Source organism: Theropithecus gelada, chromosome 10 (genome assembly GCF_003255815.1).
Source record: "Theropithecus gelada isolate Dixy chromosome 10, Tgel_1.0, whole genome shotgun sequence".
Classification (NCBI taxonomy): Eukaryota; Metazoa; Chordata; class Mammalia; order Primates; family Cercopithecidae; genus Theropithecus; species Theropithecus gelada.
In genome coordinates, this window is record NC_037678.1 from 24880029 (window position 1) to 24901511 (window position 21483).

The 21483-nt window shown below is 39.6% G+C and overlaps 1 protein-coding gene across 1 annotated transcript in view; it reads right to left on the minus strand.

Moving 5' to 3' along the window:
• The window catches only part of GRK3 (G protein-coupled receptor kinase 3), a 160142-nt gene that overhangs the window by 37497 nt on the left and 101162 nt on the right, over positions 1–21483 (minus strand). The window contains exons 5-10 of the mRNA XM_025400112.1: positions 20297–20371; positions 16497–16558; positions 11728–11779; positions 9817–9908; positions 8943–9042; positions 1697–1775 (exon numbers count right to left, since the gene is read on the minus strand). Coding sequence (XP_025255897.1) covers positions 1697–1775; positions 8943–9042; positions 9817–9908; positions 11728–11779; positions 16497–16558; positions 20297–20371 — 460 coding nt within the window. The remainder of the gene's footprint in view (positions 1–1696; positions 1776–8942; positions 9043–9816; positions 9909–11727; positions 11780–16496; positions 16559–20296; positions 20372–21483) is intronic.

The window sequence follows — 21483 nt, forward strand, 5'->3', positions numbered from 1 at the left end:
TGGGACCAGCTAACCTGCTTTGATTACTTAAATCCTAGTAAATGAATCAACCCATGGAGTGATCCAACAGACATAGGTTAGCAAATGGCTCTATGGATAGACAAAAAAAAAAAAAAAAAAAAAAAAAAACTAGGCTGGGCACAGTGGCTCATGTCTGTAATCCCAGCACTTTGGGAGGCTGAGGTGGGTGGATCACTTGAGGTCAGGAGTTCGAGACCAGCCTGGTCAACATGGTGAAATCGTCTCTACTAAAAATACAAAAATTAGCCAGGCGTGGTGGCACACACCTGTAATCCCTGCTACTCGGGAGGCTGAGGCAGGAGAATCACTTGAACCTGAAAGGCAGAGATTGCAGTGAGCTGAGATCGCACCACTGCACTCCAGACTGGGTGACAGAGACTCCGTCTCAAAACAACAACAACAACAACAACAACAAAAATGGATCATATAGACAGATATTTGACAAAGTAAATACAGTAAAATTTTAACTGATAAAAAATCCAGGGGGTGGGTATCCCCAGGAAAATTCTTTCAACGTTGCTATCTGCTTGAAATTTTTCATAACAAAATGCTGGAGAAAGGAAATAATCAGATGGCCTGAAATTACAGAGACAGAGAATGCCATCAACAGGGTAAGGGAATGATTTTATATAACACAAGGGAGAAGCCTCTATTGATTTATAAAAATGAGTGCATGTGTCCAACTTTATTACCCTTGCTTTCACAAGCATATTTCTCTCCCCATACACATATTCCCGTAAAACCAGTACCACATCAAGATGGAAAAGATGCCCAGCATCCCAAAAGCTCCCCTACCACTATGCCCTTTCAGTCAAGACCTTACCCCCCAGTCCCACTCACACAAAGGTCACTCCAGCCCTCTCTCCCCATCCATTAGTTTTGCCTGTTTTGGCAATCACATAAGCAGGGTCACCTAGGGTAGATGCTGCTGGGTTTGGCTTCTTTTGCTCGTTATTATGCTGTGAAATTCCTTCATGCTTTAGGGTAGATCTGGTTTTAAATCAAACACTTGGAACATAATAAAACTTCAAGTGAACTTAAAATAAAAAAAACTAGGCATGTGAGTTGTGAATTGTATGCTTTATTTCAGTTCTTGTTACTAAAAATACTTTAGATATATACCATGACACTTTCTAGTATCAGAAAGCTCCTTTTCTAGCCAAACGTTTTCCAGCATTTTCAAAATCATCATCCACAGTTTAAAAGATCAATGTACAGTAATGCAGATTTAGAAGGTGCAGAAGATTGGGCTAAAATCTGTACTTGGCCCAAAGTCAGTCCTTCAAAGTTGGTTTTTAAATACATTTCTATCTTTGGCCTATATTCTTATGAGGTATTTCATTCCTAAAAGTTGAGGGCCAGGAAATAAGCTAATTAAAGATCTAGGCCAGCTGCATTCCAGAAAATCAAGTTTCACTGTAAGTATTTTATGAGAATCTTTTCTAGAATATTCAACTTCTTGGGAAGAGACTGGGAGGCCAAGAAAGACATTGCAGTCAACATTTAAAAACGAATTTTCAGTGAAGATTAAAGGGTAAAACGTTTCCTCAAACTTCAGGGGGAACCTAATTACCTGAAAGACCCACATTGCTAGTCTGCCTAGATTAATGCATGCTAAGATTTAACATCATGGCAAAGTCTTTCAAGGCAGTCAGACTTTCCAAGTTTTGCTTACCGTTCATCAGATCCAGGATGAAACAGAGTTTATCTGGGGTATGGAAGGCATAGGTCATACATACAATGAAAGGACAGTCCTAGAGTGAAAACATAAAAGTTTGTAAGAAGAGAAAAGCTGCCTAGAAAGCGCCAACACCATGCTACATATTTTTAAAATTTCTTTATTTTTTAATTGACACGTTGCAATTGTACATATTTATGGTGTACAGTTTGATGTTTTGACATACATCTATATTGTATAACGATTGAATCAGGGTCATTAGTGTATCCATCACTTCACACATTTATCATTTATTTGTGGTGAGAACCTTCAAAAGCCTCTCTTCTCACCATTTTGTAATATACAATACATGCCATGGGTTTTTATCCAAGCTGCTACCCCATGCACTAAGCACCGACACCTACATGGTAATTTTTAAAGTCACAGTAAAATGGAGCTGGTTACATAATAAAATGCATAGAGACACAACATTAATAATTGGAGCAGATGACCTTGAAGGTCCTTTCTCGCTTGGATTCAATCACGTCTCTATCCTAATTACATCCTCTTCAAAATGCTAGATACAGAAACTTATCACTATCTTGCCAGGCTTTTTGCTGGTCAACATTTTGGTTCTGGCTATTCAAATATCCATTTCAATCTCTGCTTCTGAAGTTGATGGAATCATAGCACAGGTCGGGGAGGGAGGAATGTTATTTGTGGTGTTGTTTTGAAACACTGAAAATAAAAATGGAATTAAATTAGCTTTTGAAAGTGGAAAACTATTATCATGACCAAGGATTGAATAACTCAATTGTAAAGATTTTAGTGTTTCCATATTAATCTATAGATGCCATGTAATCTTAATTGAAATGAAAATTGACAAGGTGGATTCTAAAATATATGTAAATGTAAACAGACAAGAAAAATTCCAATATTCTTGAATATAAACAAAGCCGGAAAACGTACAGGACCAGATATCAAGACTTATTAGAAAGCAACAGTAATTCAGACAGTGTGGTATTAGCCCAAGGACAGACAAATCAAGTGACCATTTATGTGTGGGTCTATTATGGATTACTTTTTCCATTTCATTGTTATTAAGGCGACACAACAGGTCCTGGGGAAAGGATGGCCTATTCAATCAGTGATGCTGAAGCAACTGAATATCTGTACAATAAAATATGAACCTTGACCCCTGCCTCACACCATACACTAAAGTCATTTCCAGCTGATGTAGATCTAAGTGTAAAAGATAAAACAATAAAGCTTCCAGAAGAAAACAAATGAGAATATCTTCATGATCTTAGGGTAAGTAAAGATTTCTTAGGCCACAAAAGGCAGTAACAATAAAAATGTTAATTAGACTAAAATAAAATTAAGAACTTCTATTCATCAGAGGATACCATTAAGACAGTAAAAAGACAAGTCACAGGATGGGAGAAGATATATGAAACCCATAAATACACAAAGGACTCATATCCAGAATATATAAAGAACTTTAAAAAATCAACTTAAAAAAGTCAGTCAACCCCCAGAAAAATGGCCAAAAAATAGGCATTTCACATAAGAGGATACCACATAGCCCCCAAACTAATGAACAGATGCTCAACCTCGATGTCTCCAAGGTAACGCAAATTAAAACTACAACATGCTGTCACTAAACCCACAAGAACAGCTAAAAAGAAAAACACTGATGATATTGAGTGTTGGGAAGCTATAGAGTAAATGGAACTTTCATATATGGCTGCTGGGAGTGTACAATGAATGGTGCAGCCACTTTAGCAACCCATTTGGTGGTATCTACCAAGGTTGAGTGTCACTCGCAAACTTTCTGACTCAGTGATTTCACTCCCAGGTAGACATCTAATAGCAGTCTGTACTTACGTGCACCAAGATACCTGCACAAGAATATTCAAAACAGCATCATTCAAAATAGCACAAGTCAGGAAATAACCCCAATGTCTACCAACAGTAGAATGGATAGTATGGTATATTTATACACTAGAATGCTATATAGATCAGCAAATGTTTTCTGCAAAGGGCTAAAAAGCAAGTATTTTAGGCCTTGCAGGCTGCATACAATCCCTGTCATCTATTATTCTTTCCTTATTTTCTTTACAATCTTTTAAAAATGTAAAAACCATTCTTAGGTCATGGGCTGTACAAAATAAGGCCAACAAGCTAGACTTGGCCTGAGCCACACCTGGCTTTCTGACCTCTCTACACAGCTACAGGAGGGAGTTACTGCCATGGGCAACACCACAGATGAATCTCATAAGCAACATGGAGTGAGAGAAGCCAGACACAAAAGAGCACATTTATAAAGTTCAAACACAATTTGCAAAGCTAAATTATGCTGTTAGAAATCTGGATAGTGTTAAGTTGGGCGTGGGGTTAGTGACTGAGAGAGGCACAAAGAGATTTCTAGAATACTGGTAACTCTCCGTCTCTTGATCTGGGTGCCAGAGATGCGTGTATTTCCTTATGAAAATTCATCAGTGCTATGTTAGATCTATTAGCTCTATTTATATCTATTTTATCTATGAAATCCACTTAGATTCTTTATATATAGTGTATACTTGTCACTAAACTGATTCAGTTTTTAAAATGGCTTAGATTATCTATATCCTCTTTCTTAAACACACACACACAAAATTATTAAATTCCAAAGAAAATGTTCAAATTTCAATAGAATCTGTAAACAGAAGTTGCATTGTTAAAGCTAACAGCTCAACACCACATCCCTAGGACGTTCAGCCCCCCTTAAAATGCCTGCCTCAGAGAAATCAAGGCTTCCCAAAGAATTTTTATTTGTTCCAGCCAACACTCAAAGAGAGAGCCCCTGTCTCCCAGCCTCCATGGGAGGGTAGGAGTCTAACCTGGATAAGTCCCAGTTAGCAAACCAACATGGGTCCCATATGGACCACACCCCTTCCTGCACTGTAAAATTCTTCACTTCCTTGACTCTGCTCCACTCCCCATTGCACTCCACCAGCCACTGTCCCTTTAAAACATCCAGTCACCTCTGCACAAGTCAGAATGGAGCTCAGCTATTTCTCTTACTGTCTAGTCATTACCAAATAAATGCTGTTTTAATTACCAAGTACATGCTTTAACTAATGTCCAACTATATTTATCTTTGACTCAATGTAAAATAAACATCCGGGTGAAGGAATCAGATTTGGTTATCTCTACAGAAATCAGTGACTGCAACCCTCACCTCTCGGGGTGCTGAACAGACACTATAATGGGTTTCATGTGGAGTCCAGGACACAATCGAATACTGACCAATATGAAAAAATAAGTGGCAATTTAATGAATGGTGGGATATAGTTCCAAGGATAATTATGGATAAGAGGGCCTGCCTTGATTACAAGTCAGAATAAAAGTGGATTTTTAGAAGTGGACCATTAAGTAAAACTCTTGAGCAAGGAACTGTCTTCTTTGATTTCCTACCAACAGTGAACAAAACAGCTTACATTTTGCAGGAACTCGCCATAAAAAAACTGTGATAAAACAGGACCATGAAGTCGTTAAGAAAATCCTTGGCCAGGCGCGGTGGCTCACGCCTGTAATCCCAGCACTTTGGGAGACTGAGGTGGGTGGATCACGAGGTCAGGAGATCGAGACCATCCTGGCTAACACGGTAACACCCTGTCTCTACTAAAAATACAAAAAAAATTAGCCGGGCATGGTGGTGGGCGCCTGTAGTCCCAGCTACTTGGGAGGCTGAGGTAGGAGAATGGTGTGACCCTGGGAGGCGGAGCTTGCAGTGAGCCGAGATTGCGCATGGCGCCACTGCACTCCAGCCTGGGCCACAGAGCAAGACTCCTTCTCAAAAAAAAAGAAAAGACAATCCTCCACACTGCAGTCAGAGCAATCTTTGTGAATTGCAAGGCTGACTATGGTCTCTCTCTAGTTAAAACACTTGGTTTCTAACTGCGGTCATATCATTTAGGCTCCTCAAGATCGGCCTGCGATGCCCTTCATGGTCTGGCCTGGCCTTCATGTCTCTCTCCAGCTTTCTCTTGCACGCCTCCTCCCACCACCGCAGACCTGGCCCCTTATCTGATTCCCCCAACCTCATGTGCCTGGGCTCAGACGTCCAACTTCAGAAGGGCATTCACTGACCCCATCTCCACCCGGCAAAAGGCCTTCTGAGCACCGTGTGCCTGTCTTCCATGGCTCTTGCCACAGGTCCCAGTTGTCCATACATTCCCATCATCATTTGAATAATATCTTTTCGCTTTCTGTGCAGCTCTGTAAGAACTAAGAACTGGGACCACAGTCAGGTTTTGGGAGCCCCAGCTTGCCGCAGAGTGCCTGGTTGAACCTAGACATTCAACTGTGGTTCAAGGAATAAATGAGTCACACTTCTGAGGAACCTAAATGATTGACTGGATGAATTGCTGACTGCTCTTCACAGCTGTGGACACGCTTATGCTGGTTCTCGAACATGCATATTTCCTTTTTTGCCATCTGAGAATTACAGAAGAAAACCAGAACAGCACTTCCTACTGTCTTTTGGGGAGATGGGTGGGATACTTAAGTTGAGATTTAAAAAACAAAACAAAAAAAAAAAAACTTCCAGTAAAAAGAAAACTGTGGTGAATGAATGCATTTCAGTTACATACCCACAACACAGGAAAGCCTGCCGATATAGGCTGATCAAAAGCTTCGCCTAATGAGGGTATTTTCAACTATGTTTTACTAAAAACTATAGAAAGTATGCCTTGATTAGCAAAAACAATTCCAAATAACTTTACTGTAATTATTTTGGTTAAATTATGCACTTATAAATTTAAAAGTATCATATAGTTTTGATATCTTTTTGTTTGTTTGTTTTTGAGACGGAGTCTCGCTCTGTAGCCCAGGCTGGAGTGCAGTGGCCGGATCTCAGCTCACTGCAAGCTCCGCCTCCCAGGTTTACGCCATTATCCTGCCTCAGCCTCCCGAGTAGCTGGGACTATAGGCGCTTGCCACCTCACCCGTTTAGTTTTTTGTATTTTTTTAGTAGAGACAGGCTTTCACTGTGTTAGCCAGGATGGTCTCGATCTCCTGACCTCTTGATCTGCCCGTCTCGGCCTCCCAAAGTGCTGGGATTACAGGCTTGAGCCACCGCGACCGGCCCATATAGTTTCGATATCTAAATAAAATACAAATAATTCTTTTAAATTAGTTCAAAGTGATAGCCTCAAATAACCCTAATTTCTTAGGGTTACACCAGTGAGAAACTACACAGCTACTTAACCACATCTCCTCTCACCTGAGAGTCAAATCAATATAAAAATACTACATGAAAACTATACTTATGTTTTTCCAATATTAAAACTTTTTTTTCTATAGGCCTTCTTGAGAATAAATATCCAAGGCTTTGAGATAACTCACTGAAAATTAATATTTTAATAACCACTTATAATCTTCATCCAGTACTCACATCCACGTCTGAAATTTAGGATACAGACATTTCCAATAGAAATTAAAAGCCAATGCCATTCATACTGATTCCAACAGAGTATGCAGGATGTTGGTTTCCATTCTCATCAGTTAAAAACTTGGTCATACACACAAAGCAACTCTTATTTGAAATGCTTAGTGCCCATACAGTGGGAGGTCAAGGCACATAATTAGAAATTATTTATGGCTATGGGGTTTCCATTTGTTACAACTTAGCGACATTACGCTATTCTTTTGCTTCAAGAGCAAATACCTCTTCTAGAAACACTTTAACAATAGAATAATATAAACTATAATACAATAAATACAGATGATAAATGAAAAACATACAGTCTATAAAGTGATGATAATAGGAGCACTGGCCAAAAAGTCTAGAGATTTGGGGAAGGAAATTAACCTCTCTGGGTCTCAGGTTACTTGCTTAGCAAGTGAAAGGAATTCTTTTGGCTGGGCGCAGTGGCTCACACCTGTAATCCCAGCACTTTGGGAGGTTCAGGCAGGAGAATCACAAGGTCAGGAGATTGAGACCATTCTGGCTAACACGGAGAAAACCCATCTCTATTAAAAATACAAAAAAAATTAGCCAGGCGTGGTGGCGGGTGCCTGCAGTCCCAGCTACTCAGGAGGCTGAGGCAGGAGAATGGCCTGAACCTGGGAGGCGGAGCTTGCAGTGAGCCGAGATCACGTCACTGCACTCCAGCCTGGGCGACAGAGCAAGACTCCATCTCAAATAAATAAATAAACACATACATACATACATACATACATACATAAAATAAAATAAAGGGATTCTTTCATTAGCCACTAAACTTTGGTTTTTGCAGATCCTTTTGGTGAAGACCTTATTTAGAATCCAGCCATGGGATCTGGAAGTCCCTCACATTTCTCACTGAATATAAATCTTCCTGGCTGGAGTATCTACAGTTTCACTCACATGTGGGGTACACAGTTAGTGTCTGGCCCCTCCACGCTCACCCCATGCCTCTCCCTCTCTGTCCTGACTCCCTAACCCACTCTCAACACCAGGTCCCAGCCATGCCAGTGCACACACGCAGGAACAGGGTACTGGGAGGATGGGTTTTTGGATGTGTCTTCACATACACTGGCATCTGTACAGATACATAAATGCTGAGGTTTTCATCTTGGGTAATACCATTAACAGAAAAAGAAATTGGAATGGGCAGCTATTTAGTAAGAAGATGTAGGGTAAAAGTGGGGTCACACATGTTGAGCTAAAAATGATAGCTTAGTATACAAAGAAAGTGTCCAGTAAGTAGAAATACGGTGCTAGAAATGGAAAGGCTGATAATCAGAGTAGCAGGTAGGTACTGGCAGGTACCGGTCACCTTCCAGGGAAACACTGACTAGGGACAATCTCAAAAGGACAATTCAGATGTGACTAATCCAAGTCGCTTCTCTCGATTTGCTTCTGAAGGACAGAAGCCACTTTTCTTACTTTTCCTCTCTAGGTTAGTCCTTCTTGCCAGTCGTTTAGTCAAGGCTTGACTATATTCCAGTGATTTTTCTGGTTATCATTATTTTCTGCCATCTCCACTACCATATTCTGCAAAGAAGGAAGTCAAGGACAAATAAATAGACACTAAAGGGAGAAGCCATGCGTGTGCATAATGGAGTTGGCTAGTGTTCTTCTAACTTGCAAAATCAAATAAAGAGATACTATCAGATTCTAACCCACCCAAGAACTCGCTGGCCTTATAATCAGCTAGAAGGAAAAATAATAAATCATCCTGCTATAAAACAAACAAAACATTTTTAAAAGAAATGCCGGAAATGGAATACTTACTCCTGTGCTGACAAGAGACAACATGATTCTTTCATTTAAGGCTAATGTTTCTCCTTGCTTCATTTTGATCCTCTTCTTATCTAAGCATTTCATTGCATACCTAGAAACATAAATTTATTGAAAAATCTATGCTGCAAATATATCGAGACTAATTTAAACAATATACATCATACTGGGGCAAGTTTCTGAATATTTAGGCCATGTTTAAAAGAAGCAGAGTAGCACCCAAGCGCCATGCAAGAAGTATTTTTATTTTGCATGTATTGTGAAAATGAAATCAAGCAATACTTAAGATATCTGTATCATTAAATGGATACAAATCCCAGTGAAATAAATGATAAAGCAGATGGATATAAATAAATTTTATTATGACTGATAATGGGGGCATATGTATATATTTAGCAGCTAGGAATTGTGAATTCAGCAATGGTCAATTTTTGTTTTGTTTTGTTTTGTTTTGTTTTTTTGAGACAGATCTCACTCTGTTGCCCAGGCTGGAGTGCAGTGGCGTGATCTTGGTTCACTGCAAGCTCTGCCTCCTGGGTTCACGCCATTCTCCCACCTCAGCCTCCCAAGTAGCTGGCCCGCCACCACACTGGCTAATTTTTTGTATTTTTAGTAGAGATGGGGTTTCACCATGCTAGCCAGGATGGTCTCGATCTCCTGACCTCGTGATCTACCCGCCTCGGCCTCCCAAAGTGCTGGGATTACAGGCGTGAGCCACCGTGCCCGGCCTACAGCTTAATTCTTTTGGAGGTAAAGTACTTCAAAAGCAATGTCATAGGCTTCCACGTTTCTCTACAGGAATTTTATTTTCATGCAAATATTAAAATCTTAATAGTGCCAGTAAAACATAAGAACACTGAAAGCTTACATTTTTCCAGTGTCTGCTTTCCTGCACCCATAAACTTCCCCGAATCCTCCTCGTCCAATAATCCTATGCACACTGAACTCATTCATGGTCAACTGGGAAATCCAAACACAAAATGAAAACGTAAGATTACATAAAGCTATGGTGTTTTAAATATTTTTTTATGCAAAACATAGACAGTAATTAAAATAGCAATCTGACTTAGGGATCTACCCTTTTCATGACTGAGTCTTTAAGCTGAAGGATGAGATGCCCCAGGAGTAAGACTTTCGACAGACTCCCTCAGCTCCACCTCCAGGATAAACGAGGCACCAAATGGAGGCACGAGGGAAGATGATGGAGTGGAACCAAGCCGAACTGTTTCTCCATTCTCACAAATCCCAGATTACAATATGTGTATCTTGAAGACAAGTGAATGTGAAATGTCTAATCAAAATGAAAAGCAGCCTTAGCTACTCCAAAGCCTAATGTCTGGGAACAATCCAGTGCTTCCAAGAACTATCAGAGTTGAAAAATGAGAGTCCATGTCAGGGGCATCTATGTGTTTATGATACGAGGCCATATGATCAGGAAACCCAACAGATGCAGGCCATGTGAAGTTGTTATTGATAACATTCGTGAATAGAGAGAACTCATGCTGGCCATGTGAGCGTGAAACAAGGCTAAATGTGAGTAAAGTATATACAGAGGCTGTATTCATAAGCACTTTCCTTCAGTCAGTAATATCTCAGTAATGCCCCACTTCATCATTAGATTTAATCATGTGAAATGGCACAAAGACAGATAGTGAATCTGACATTTCACATAAGAGGTCATAAGACAATAGCAAGTACCTACTACTTTACATATCCTGGAAAATTAAAGGTGGGATTCTTTAAGGGTTCCCCCAAACAACCTTAAACATCGTATAGAAACCTGCATTTGGGCCACAGAATTCACGTTTGATTCTCAGAGTCCACAAGGACACAGGGTCTCCCGAGGCAGAAGTGTATGAAAGAACAGAGCAGATATAAGGGGTTTTTAGGGTATGTGTTATTGCCTCTTGCTTCTAAATCCTTCCAGGAAATATCATGGGGAAAGGAGGTTAGAAATTAAAAAAAAAAAAAAAAAAAAAAAAAAAAAAGATCATTTCTTGGCCTTTTAGTGAAAATTAAAAAGAGCAAATATTTTTAAAAATATTTTTAAAAAAACAAAACTGCTCTTCCAACAATACCATTCAAGTAAAAATCTAAAAAAAAAAAAAAAAATTCCAGTTGATTGTTTTGCCCAATTGCAAGCCTACGAGAAGGGAGATTGTAAAACACAAGGTAAGAAAGACTGTGCAAAGAAATGTGGGCATTTTCAAACTGCAATAAGGATGATGCAATAAGAATTATTGAAATTGAAAACTTAAAGTAGATGCAACACTAAGGAGATGACGTGTTAGAACGTGGCCTGGATTGGAAGATTGCTTTTATCACTCTCAAAATGATAAAAAAGAAGATGAAGCCTCAGTCTGATAAAAGATGTCATTATTTTTATTATGACACTCAATTTGTATTACTACATCTAATAATAAGAAAAAGAAAAGGAACTCTACCAGAACGGCAGAAGGCAAGGACATGAAGGACTTATATTAAGTAAAAGATTTGTGTTTTTACTACTATTTTTGTTAAAGAGTCAATTGCCGCTTAAAATATCCTTTCTTACATAAATAAGCACATTCTCATCTGAATATGAAAAAGAATTAAAGCTCCAATTGTTTATAAGGAAGCATGGGAGGGTGAGTGCTCAGTACTTAAAGCTGGAAGAGAGACATCTGTGTGGGCAGTGGACCCTCTGGGAGTACGTTCCAGAATCAAGTATTTTCTCATGAGGTTAAGCCAGAGGAAGTTTTTATTTAAGAAAAAGAAAAAAGAAAAGAGTGATACTCACATGGATATTTAATTCAACGTTTTTCCACTGACAAAATCTAGTGAACTTGTCACTAAAAGAGAATAAAATAATTAGTAAAAAGTTAAATATTAAATTAACTGGATTTACAAAACAACATTGTAAGACAGACTAGAACAGCATTCTTGGGTAGCTTGTCAAATAAAGTACGTTTTCTTAAACCCTTTTTCACAGAGCATTTACCAGTATTCATGGCTTTATTTCATGATTCAGATGAAAGAGTTCATGTTTCTTCTTTAATTGTCATAGGCTATGGTAACACTTTTATCTGAATAAGCACAGACCAATAGGGAGATAATATGAACCACACATATAATGTAAATTTTAATAATGTACTTTATGTAACCCAATATATTAAAAAATTATTTCAACATGAAATCAATATGAATTAATGAGATATTCTACATTCTTGTTACTATATTAAGTCTTTGAAATCTGATGTGTATTCTGTACTTAAAAGCACATTTTAATTTAGACTTGTCACATTTGAAGTGTTCAATAGCTGTATTTGGCTACTGGCTACCATATTGGACAGCCATGGCTTTTAGAGCACAGCTCTAAGACAAAAAATTAATGTTTACAATAATTCTAAGAGTAGCCACGTGCCAGGCCTGCTCATGTATTCCTCCTACCGACTCTACAGCCAGGTACTATTATGATCCCCATTTTACAGCTGGGACCAAGGCATCAAAATGTTCAGAGGCTTGGCCAGGGTCACACAGTGACAGAGTGGGACAGTGGAATTTGAACCCAGACCAAAAGAATCTAATGTATCGTCTTAATCAAGATTTAGTACTGCCTCTCAAAGACACAGGTAGCATAGAAGAGAAACCCTCAGTCTAGAATCCCAAGAGGCAGTAAGTTCGCCACAATGACATGCTCCCACAATTCACTCAACTGCTTGATGAGTGTTTTCTTTATCCATGAGGAAAAAGATATATCCTGTATCTATTTAACAAAGACATTTTGATCACATTTTTTATTAATGAGCAACATATCTGTAAGGTGGGTTTTTTTTGTTTCTGTTTTTTGTTTTTTGTTTTTTTGAGACGGAGTCTTGCTATGTCCCCAGACTGGAGTGCAGTGGCACAACCTCTGCTCACTGCAAGTTCTGCCTCCCAGGTTCACACCATTCTCCTGCCTCAGCCTCCCGAGTAGCTGGGACTACAGGCGCCCGCCACCACACCCAGCTAATTTTTTTTTTTTGTATTGTTTGTATTTTTAGTAGAGACAGGGTTTCACCATATTAGCCAAGATGGTCTCGATCCACCCGCCTTGGCCTCCCAAAGTGCTGAGATTACAGGCATTAGCCACCCTCCCGGCCAGGTGTTTGTTTTTTAAACTATTTTCAAAATAAATGCATTCTAGATTGAATACTTTTTTTTTTTTTTTTGGTTTTTGTTTTTGTTTTTTGAGACAGAGTCTCAAAAAAAAAGTCACCCAGGCTGGAGTGCAGTAGTGCGATCTCAGCTCACTGCAACCTCCATCTCCCAGGTTCACGCCATTCTCCTGCCTCAGCTTACTCGGACTACAGGTACCTGCCACCACACCCGGCTATTTTTTTTTTTTTTTTTTTTTTGTATTTTTAGTAGAGACGGGGTTTCACCATGTTAGCCAGGATGGTCTCGATCTCCTGACCTCGTGATCCACCCACCTCGGTCTCCCAAAGTGCTGGGATTACAGGCGTGAGCCACCGCGCCTGGCGATTGAATACTTCTTAAAAGTAGAGAACATTGTGGTGATGGTTCGATCTCATTTTGCCCCTGGCATGATTCATTACACAGACACAGGATTCAGGGAGAGAGGGAGGAAGGGAGGAAGGCAGTTACAGGTAATATCAGCATCATACTGGAATGCCTTAAAGACATCCAAATATCACAGTTCCCTAGGGGCTTCATTTAATGAGCTTTACAATTTTTTTTTTTTTTCTTTTGAAGACAGGGTTTCACTCTGTGTCCCAGGCTGGAGTGCAGTGGTGCAATCCTAGCTCACTACAACCCTCAATTCCTAGGTTCAAGTGATCCTCCCGCCTCAGCCTCCCAAGTAGCTAGGACTACAGGTACACACCACCACACTCAGCTATTAGTTTTTAATTTTTATTTTTGAAGACACTGGGTGTTGCTATGTTGTACAGGCTGGTCTCGAAGTCCTAGCCTGAAGCAATCCTTGCTGCCTCAGCCTCCCAAAGTGCTGGGAATACAGGGGTGAGCCACCACACCCAACCAGTAGACCTTTTAAAAAAGAAGGATCTGTAACAAATATTTCTGAGGCTAATAATCAAATTAAAAATCAAAAGCAGAGGACCAGTTGCAATTACAATAGCATCTTTTTTTCAATTAATCTAAAATGACTCACAAAGAGTATTTCACTGATCCTCCTAACATGTCTGATGAAGTTGGTGAATTAAAATTATGTTTTGAGAGTTTCTAAGAGTTACTTCAACCTATTTTTTAAAAGCATGGTGCATGCAAAAGGCAAAAGCACATTTGGGTGCACTCTGCATTTATAAATCTATGACAGGTCTTTGAAATTCACTTGGTTTGTTGGGCTAGCTCATACCTGTTTTCTCACAGATTCTGGAGTCCAGAGCTGGTGACAGGGATGGAAATCTGACACATTTTACAACTAGCTGAGGAGGGTTAACAAACAAGGAAGAGAGAAGTGCCCACATATTTTGCCCACTAAGAATGGATTTGCTGTAACAAGTTCCTCTTTAGGAAGTACAGATGGCCCTGAGTATCTAGGCTCAGTCCTGTCTCCACGGGGGTTATTTGAGTGCTATTCCCAACCAATGCCTGGTTACTGAGTGGGACACTTCGACAGGAGGGGAACTGTGGCAAACGAAAGAGCCCAGACAATTATAGGGCTTCAGGTAGCTAGAACCCTTGCAGATGACTTAAAAGGATCTTGGAGAGAAGATCAGAGGTTAAAGACATGGAAACGCCTGGGATGCAGTAAGGGTGGAGTAGAAGAAGTGTTTTTAACTCTGATTCCTGACTCAGTCATTGTCCTGCTGAGCAACTGAAGTTCACTGCCTGAATGAGGCACATAGCTCTCAGCTAGAAGACAGAAAGCCTCCACCGCCCTCTCCAGTTCTGCCTCACCTGTAACTCAGCCCCATAGCCCTGCTTGGACCTCAGGGAAGGTGGGAAGACATTGCATACGGCCCTGCATTGCTGATGGCTGCCTCTTTACCATCAGACTCAGGGTGGTGATGGAAAAAAATCGCCTTTTCCATGAGGCCCTTCATGTGCCCAGCCCCAATGAGGTCAAAGGCTACATGACCATATTGATGGAGTCCCTGTGCTTTTCAAAATCAAAGCTCCAAATTTATCACCTGACATGAATTTTTTTTTCTAATTTGATAGAAATTAACACATCAACTTTAAAAATAATTTATTTATAGAAAATTGTAATGGCTGCAGAAAATCCCGTGTGCCTACTTGCCTAAAATGCAAACAGCGTCATTTGCATTTACTGCAAGCATATGAAATGACTGGCTCAAGGAGTGAAAATCACTATTATCTGTGAGCCTGGTTTCAAGCGAAAGGATGCATGGCAAAGTTATAAAATATCCATGGGAAAACCTCATTCCCACTTTTAATTACCTTCCCCTCTCTCCCTTCTCCCCTAAGGATCACACAAAAGTTAGGTTTACCCAAGAGTTGGGAAAGGTCAGATTTTAGGACCAACAGCCATGGAGATGGCTCAGGAGCTGGCTGCAACTCAGCCCTGAGCCAGCAGCCCACCCTTTCCGTTTGATGCTGGCGCTTTTTGGCAAAGCTCCTGCTACTACTCAGAAGAGAGCGGTCATTTGTAGGAATATTAGTTTCCCAACACACTGACTCTACTCCAGGATAAAATTATCTCTTGAACTCCAACAGAATTGCAACACAACTTTCTTTTTAATTGCTTTAGTTCTGTGAATTTGTGGAGAAGAAAACTACAGTAAAGTAGCGATTGTTCTTAAAGGGCAATTACTGAGCAGCTGCAGAAAGCTCTAGCATGGCATATCATCATCATGTATATTGTCTAGAAATTAGCCAAGCTCATAACGTAAAGTCAGTGGCAATGCAGATTCTGTTTTAGAAGGTCCAATTTCAGTGGTGCATTGTCACAGAGACATACTCAAAAACTGAAGAATTGACCAGTAGGTGCCTGAAAAGCGTATGAACTGGACATTTTTATAGGTGTCACTAAAAAGTTTCAGAATATTATATGATAAACATGTTCTATAGTTTGAGTAACCAAGGGACATATTTATTAGGTATTTAATGATGTACACGATTATAAACAGACATTGACCTATGTCCTTAAATTCTAATCCCACATAAATCTCCTACACAGAATCTACCATGCTGCCACTTTTCAACAAGTTCAGGCTTGTCCTACTTTGGGAGACATGTTTCCAAAATCCAAGCAAATGAAGCCGATAAATTATAGTCCAGTTTGCATTATTAGCAAAGGTCTCCCAATAAGATACTTTTTAAAATTGAGGTTCCTCAGTGTATATTTTAGACTATATTGAAGCTAAGAAATTGAAGGTCAAAGAGATGTTAAGATAGACAAACCCTAAAGTTATAATGTAAAGTACTGAGGAAACAGCTTAACACAAAGCCTGGCACATTGTATGTGGTCAATGAATACTTGCTGAATGATTAACACACATTCTAAGGTCAGCATTTACAGCATAAGATGAGGTACACATACACAATAAAAAATTGTGTGTATACATGCATAAAGTTTCATACCTTTCCATAAATTTTTGAAAAATGTCACCTCGAAGACTTTCACAAATTTCTTCTATGTATGGCTGGAAGAGATGGAAAAGAAATTCCACACTGAATGAATCGGAACGTATCAAAAAAACACAAACCAGTGAGACTCAGGTTAAGCGAAGTTCCCAATTATGCACTCCCCATAGCATCGTGTCTGGTACCTGCCCTTCTCTGTGCTTGTCTAATATTCACTAATGGATTCGTCAATATTTATCTATACCACTTGATTCCATAAGACAACACAGACAGGTCTGCCCTGTTTGCCACTATATTCCTACTACCTAATATGACTCCTGGCAAGTTACAGACACTTACTCCCTTAGCAGGGCTTGCTTCACAGAGGTGTGACTCGGAAAAGTCTGGTGCTGGGTTTAAAGCTCTGTTGTTGCCATTTCTGAAACTCTTCATCATTTTTGTATGAGGAGCCCTGCATTTTCACGTTGCACTGGGCCCCACAAGTTATGTGGCACAACTTGTAAGCTAATACAAGCATCTGTAATCTGCACTGAGTTTTAAAAACTCAAAGCTAAGAGGTCCCTGAAGTGAAATTTTTTTTAATTAGCTATTTTATTTATTGATTTTCTATCTCTTAGAGTCATAGAGATAACCACAGGGGAGAGTTGATCCAATCCCACTCCACATCTTGCAGGTAAGGCTACCAGACTGCAGGCAGTGCACTCCCAAGGTCTCTGAGAAGGTCCATGGCTAAACTGGGGTTAAGGCGAGGGTTCCTGGTTCACATACACAGCGCTCTTGCCCTCCTGGAGGACAACTACCATCTACTTCAACCTCAGGCCACTTTACCCGTTACTGAACAAACAGCAACAGCTTTCCTTTCCCATGTGATGAACTTTTAAAATCAAGAACTATAAAAATATAAAGTGCCAATATTTCACAGTTCAGCCCAGAGTCAATTAGATAGTTTCAGGAAACATTTTGGCACCCTCGGTTCATTGAATGATCCAAATTTAAACTTTTTTTATGTCTTCATAGATCATTCTGAAAGTTTACAAAAAAAAAAAAAGAAAAGAAAAGAAAAGAAAAACTACATCATGGAACAGTACAAACCAAGCGACGAGAATAGGAAGTCTGCAGAAGCCACAGGAACCAAACATGGGCTGGGAGGCAGCTGCAGTCCTTCTGGGAGCCTTGCTTCCTGCAAGCAGAAAGGACGCTAGCCTGGCGGGCAACATGGGGTAGGGGGTGGTGGTGGGGGGCGAGCCAGTCTACGCCAACTTGCAGAACTATCCCTGTCCTGGGGAAGGCACCAGAGCTAGTTGCGAAAACCATATGGACTTTGTCCCCTTCGTGGTGAAAGAGGAAGCTAAATTATCTCTCTCTGAAGTTCCTTCCAGCTCTGAAATCCTATGATTCCAGGAAACACACAACATCTATCTTAGCCAAGTCCTCGACAAGTCTCAAGAGGTTCAAAAGAGTCAAGAGACGAAATAGGTTCAAATGTTCAAAGATCTAACAAAGGCTACATTTATAGATCACAGATTTTTCTATTTATAAAAGCTATTATGTCAATTAATATTTTTCTTTCACATTTTATCAAACATCCCTACATTCTGCTAATAAAGTGAAAGATGAGTGTCACTGGGAATTTCTAAGACTACACAGAATCTACCACGCTGCCCCTTTTCAACAGAAGGAACTGCAGCAGGCCTGCTAAGGCGTATGAAAGCCAGAGTTCAACAGTAGGATAAGGAGCAGACTACTTTCCCTCTCTGATCCTCAGTTCCCTTAATCTGTAAAAGAGAACAGTCGTATCTAAGTTGCAAGGCTGTCGTGAGAATTCGGTAAGATTAAGAATGCTGAGAGCCGAGCTCAGGGCCCAGTGCATTTTAGAAGCACCCAAGCACAAGCCAGGGCCCCTCCCAAGCCCGCCACCAATGGACCTACCCACTTACTTACTTCTAAAGGCAATCTTACAACAAAAAGAATTTAATAAAAAGCATTTGTATTTACTTTAAAAAGTTTTGTTTTACTATGAACTTCAACTGACTTTATTGGTTAATGTACCTCTGTAAACAGGACATTCAGACACATACTTTTTACTTATACTTAGTCATTATGCTCTGATGGTACAGAATACATAGAATTGTATTAAGACACTATTTTAATAAACATTATGATATTCTCTTCACCTCTGAAATAAGAATAATACCCATTCTATATCCATTTAGCCAGAAAATTATTTTGACTATGTTTTTAACAAACAAAACAATTCAGTAAAGTGTTTTTTAAAAGATGTATGAAAGAAATTGCTTCTAAATTGAGTGTTTTTTGAAGGTATGAAAAGAATCCTAGTGGTCTTTGTATCTCCACTGGAACAATTTTTTTTCAATGTTATTTATGTTATAGTAGAAGCTAAAATCAGATTTGTAACACCTATGTATTATGAGGTATAGTTTAGCAATGTTAAATGTAATTGACCATGAGGCTGTCTACGTACCATGGCAAAGTCTGATGAAAACTGAAATTCTGACACTCAAGTATCATGGAGGCAACAGAAAGCAGATATTGACATTGTACTTTCTGACTGTAAGATGTGTGATAATAGCTAACTTTTGTGGAGCACAGTGATGGGCGGACCTCGTACAAAGCAACCCGTGTGTACCCTTCTCACTGAATCCTCCACACCTTCCTTTGAGGGAGCGCGCAGTGTCATCTCCACTTTACAGATGAGAAAACTGAAGTTAGGAAGGTGGAGAAGCTCACCCAAGGTCCTCCCGCTACGGTCCTGGGACTCAAAGCCAGGTCAGGTCAACGAATTTCATAACCCAAGCTTATAACCCACTACTGTCCAGACAGGTATTACATTTTATGAAAGTCCATCTAATTATTGTCACAGAAAGGTAACACCCAGTTTGTTACTATCTAAATGCTCTAAGAGCCAAATCGGCATTTGCTCTGCCAAATAATCAAATTCATTTTGCATAAACACTATCATAAAATGCCAAAGTCAACTTACCTCCCTTTAAATGACCAACTTATCCAGGAAAAAGATGAGTTGATTATTTTCATTTATTAAAACCAATATATTACTCAATGACATTCTTTCCTATTTCTTGTAATTCACAGAAACATGAAAAGCACTTATTCACTGAAGAATCTGACTGTCCTTGTAAACCACTGCCACCTCTATAAAAAACACAGGATGGAAAAGGCTTTTGGGAGGAAGTGAAACCACCTCATCTAAAGAATGCCAAATATATAGGCCTATTAGTGGGGAATTTGATTTTCCAAGTCTTGTCATTTAAACCTATATGACTGTATTGTGTTCAAGATATGAACAACCAAGGTAAAATACAATTTTCCATGACTCAAAGATCACTCAAACATTTGCTCCTGAATCTTGAAAATAAATCGTATTTCCCGTAGAGGATAATCACAGCAAGTATCAACAGCCTGGCACTACAAAATAAATCTTGTCGAGTCTTTGCTCATCACAGGTGCTAGAATGTCAAATGGGAAAAAAAGCTTTCTTCTCTGATGTCTTATCTTGACTGATTTCTAGAACATAATGTTACTGCAAAGCTCTGGTGGCCTTTTTCAGAAAAGGCTTTATGAAGCACATTGGTAAGAGGACACTTTGCAATGGGAAGACAAGCGATAATAAACTCAAATTGTCCCAGACAAAGCTCCAGATTAGAACACAGTCTGTACAAAGCAAGTCCTCTAGTGTAATTGCACATGCGGAAAGAATGTCACCAAGACCAACTGTTACGCAAATATTATCTATTTATTTTGGAATCATTTTAACTTACCTGAAAAAGAGTTGATGTCACTTGTTTCTTGGATAAATGACTTTGTACGTGTTCTACAGCTTGCTTTGAGAAAGGCTATCAAAAGTCAAAAATAATATTTTTTAACAATAAGATGTAACGAATCTGTGTATGCTATATAATATCACAACAGATAAATTTAGCACAGCAATTACTAAACAGTAACCTATGGTAATTATATTAACAAACACTCTTTAAAAACCTGTTGAGTATTTACAGGCAATCCCAGCAAGTGCTTGTTCCTCTGGGCATCCGGTTCTTAGCTACATGTCCAGAAGAATGACCATGCAGGGGCTGACATTATGCAATTCCAGAAGGGTTCAAGACCACTCTGATAATAAAGTGTAAAGAATCCTATTATCAGGCCAGTGCACTGGCTCATGCCTGTAATCTCAGCACTCTGGGAGGTCGAGGCAGGAGGATCACTTGAGCCCAGAAGTTTGCAATCAGCCTGGGCAACATAGTGGAACCTCATCTCCATGAAAATAAAAATAAAAATGAGCCAGGCATGGTGGTATGCGCCTGTAGTCCTAACTACTCTGGAAGCTGAGGTGGGAGGATTATTTGGGCCCTAAATATATCCATCAACAAACTGATGATGGGGTTGTAAAAATGTAAAATTTCCACCAAATAAGAGAAAATACACAAAAATACCCCTAAGAATTAATGTCAGGATTACAAAGTCAAGCCATAGCGGTAAAAGGCTCTAAGTTAAGGAAAGTCTTACTGTAACCCCAGCGAGGGCAAAAACAATGGAGCTTCCACTGATAAAAATTAAAAGGGTATCCTCCCTACTCCAAACTTCAAATTGTGTCTTCTTTAACAATGCACAATAAGAAGAAAGGCTTAAAAGTACCATCATACGAATAAACACCCTGTAAATTGTTGAACTACATAAAAACTAAGTTTTCGGAGGCTTTCCCATTGAACATCTGGCATTCTTCAAGCGTTCAGTCCTTCCCTATTGAGGCAGCAAGGCAGGGAGTGGCAACAATTAGCCCTAGGCCCAGAAATTTCTTCACCAAGCCAGGTGGGTCCAAGGAACAGAGCAGTGCATGCCACAAGAAAGAGACGTCCGCTTTAGCCACAGTTATGCAAATGTCAGCAGGAACTGTAAATGAACAATGAATACAGAAGCACCAAAATACACCATGACCACGACCTGTGCT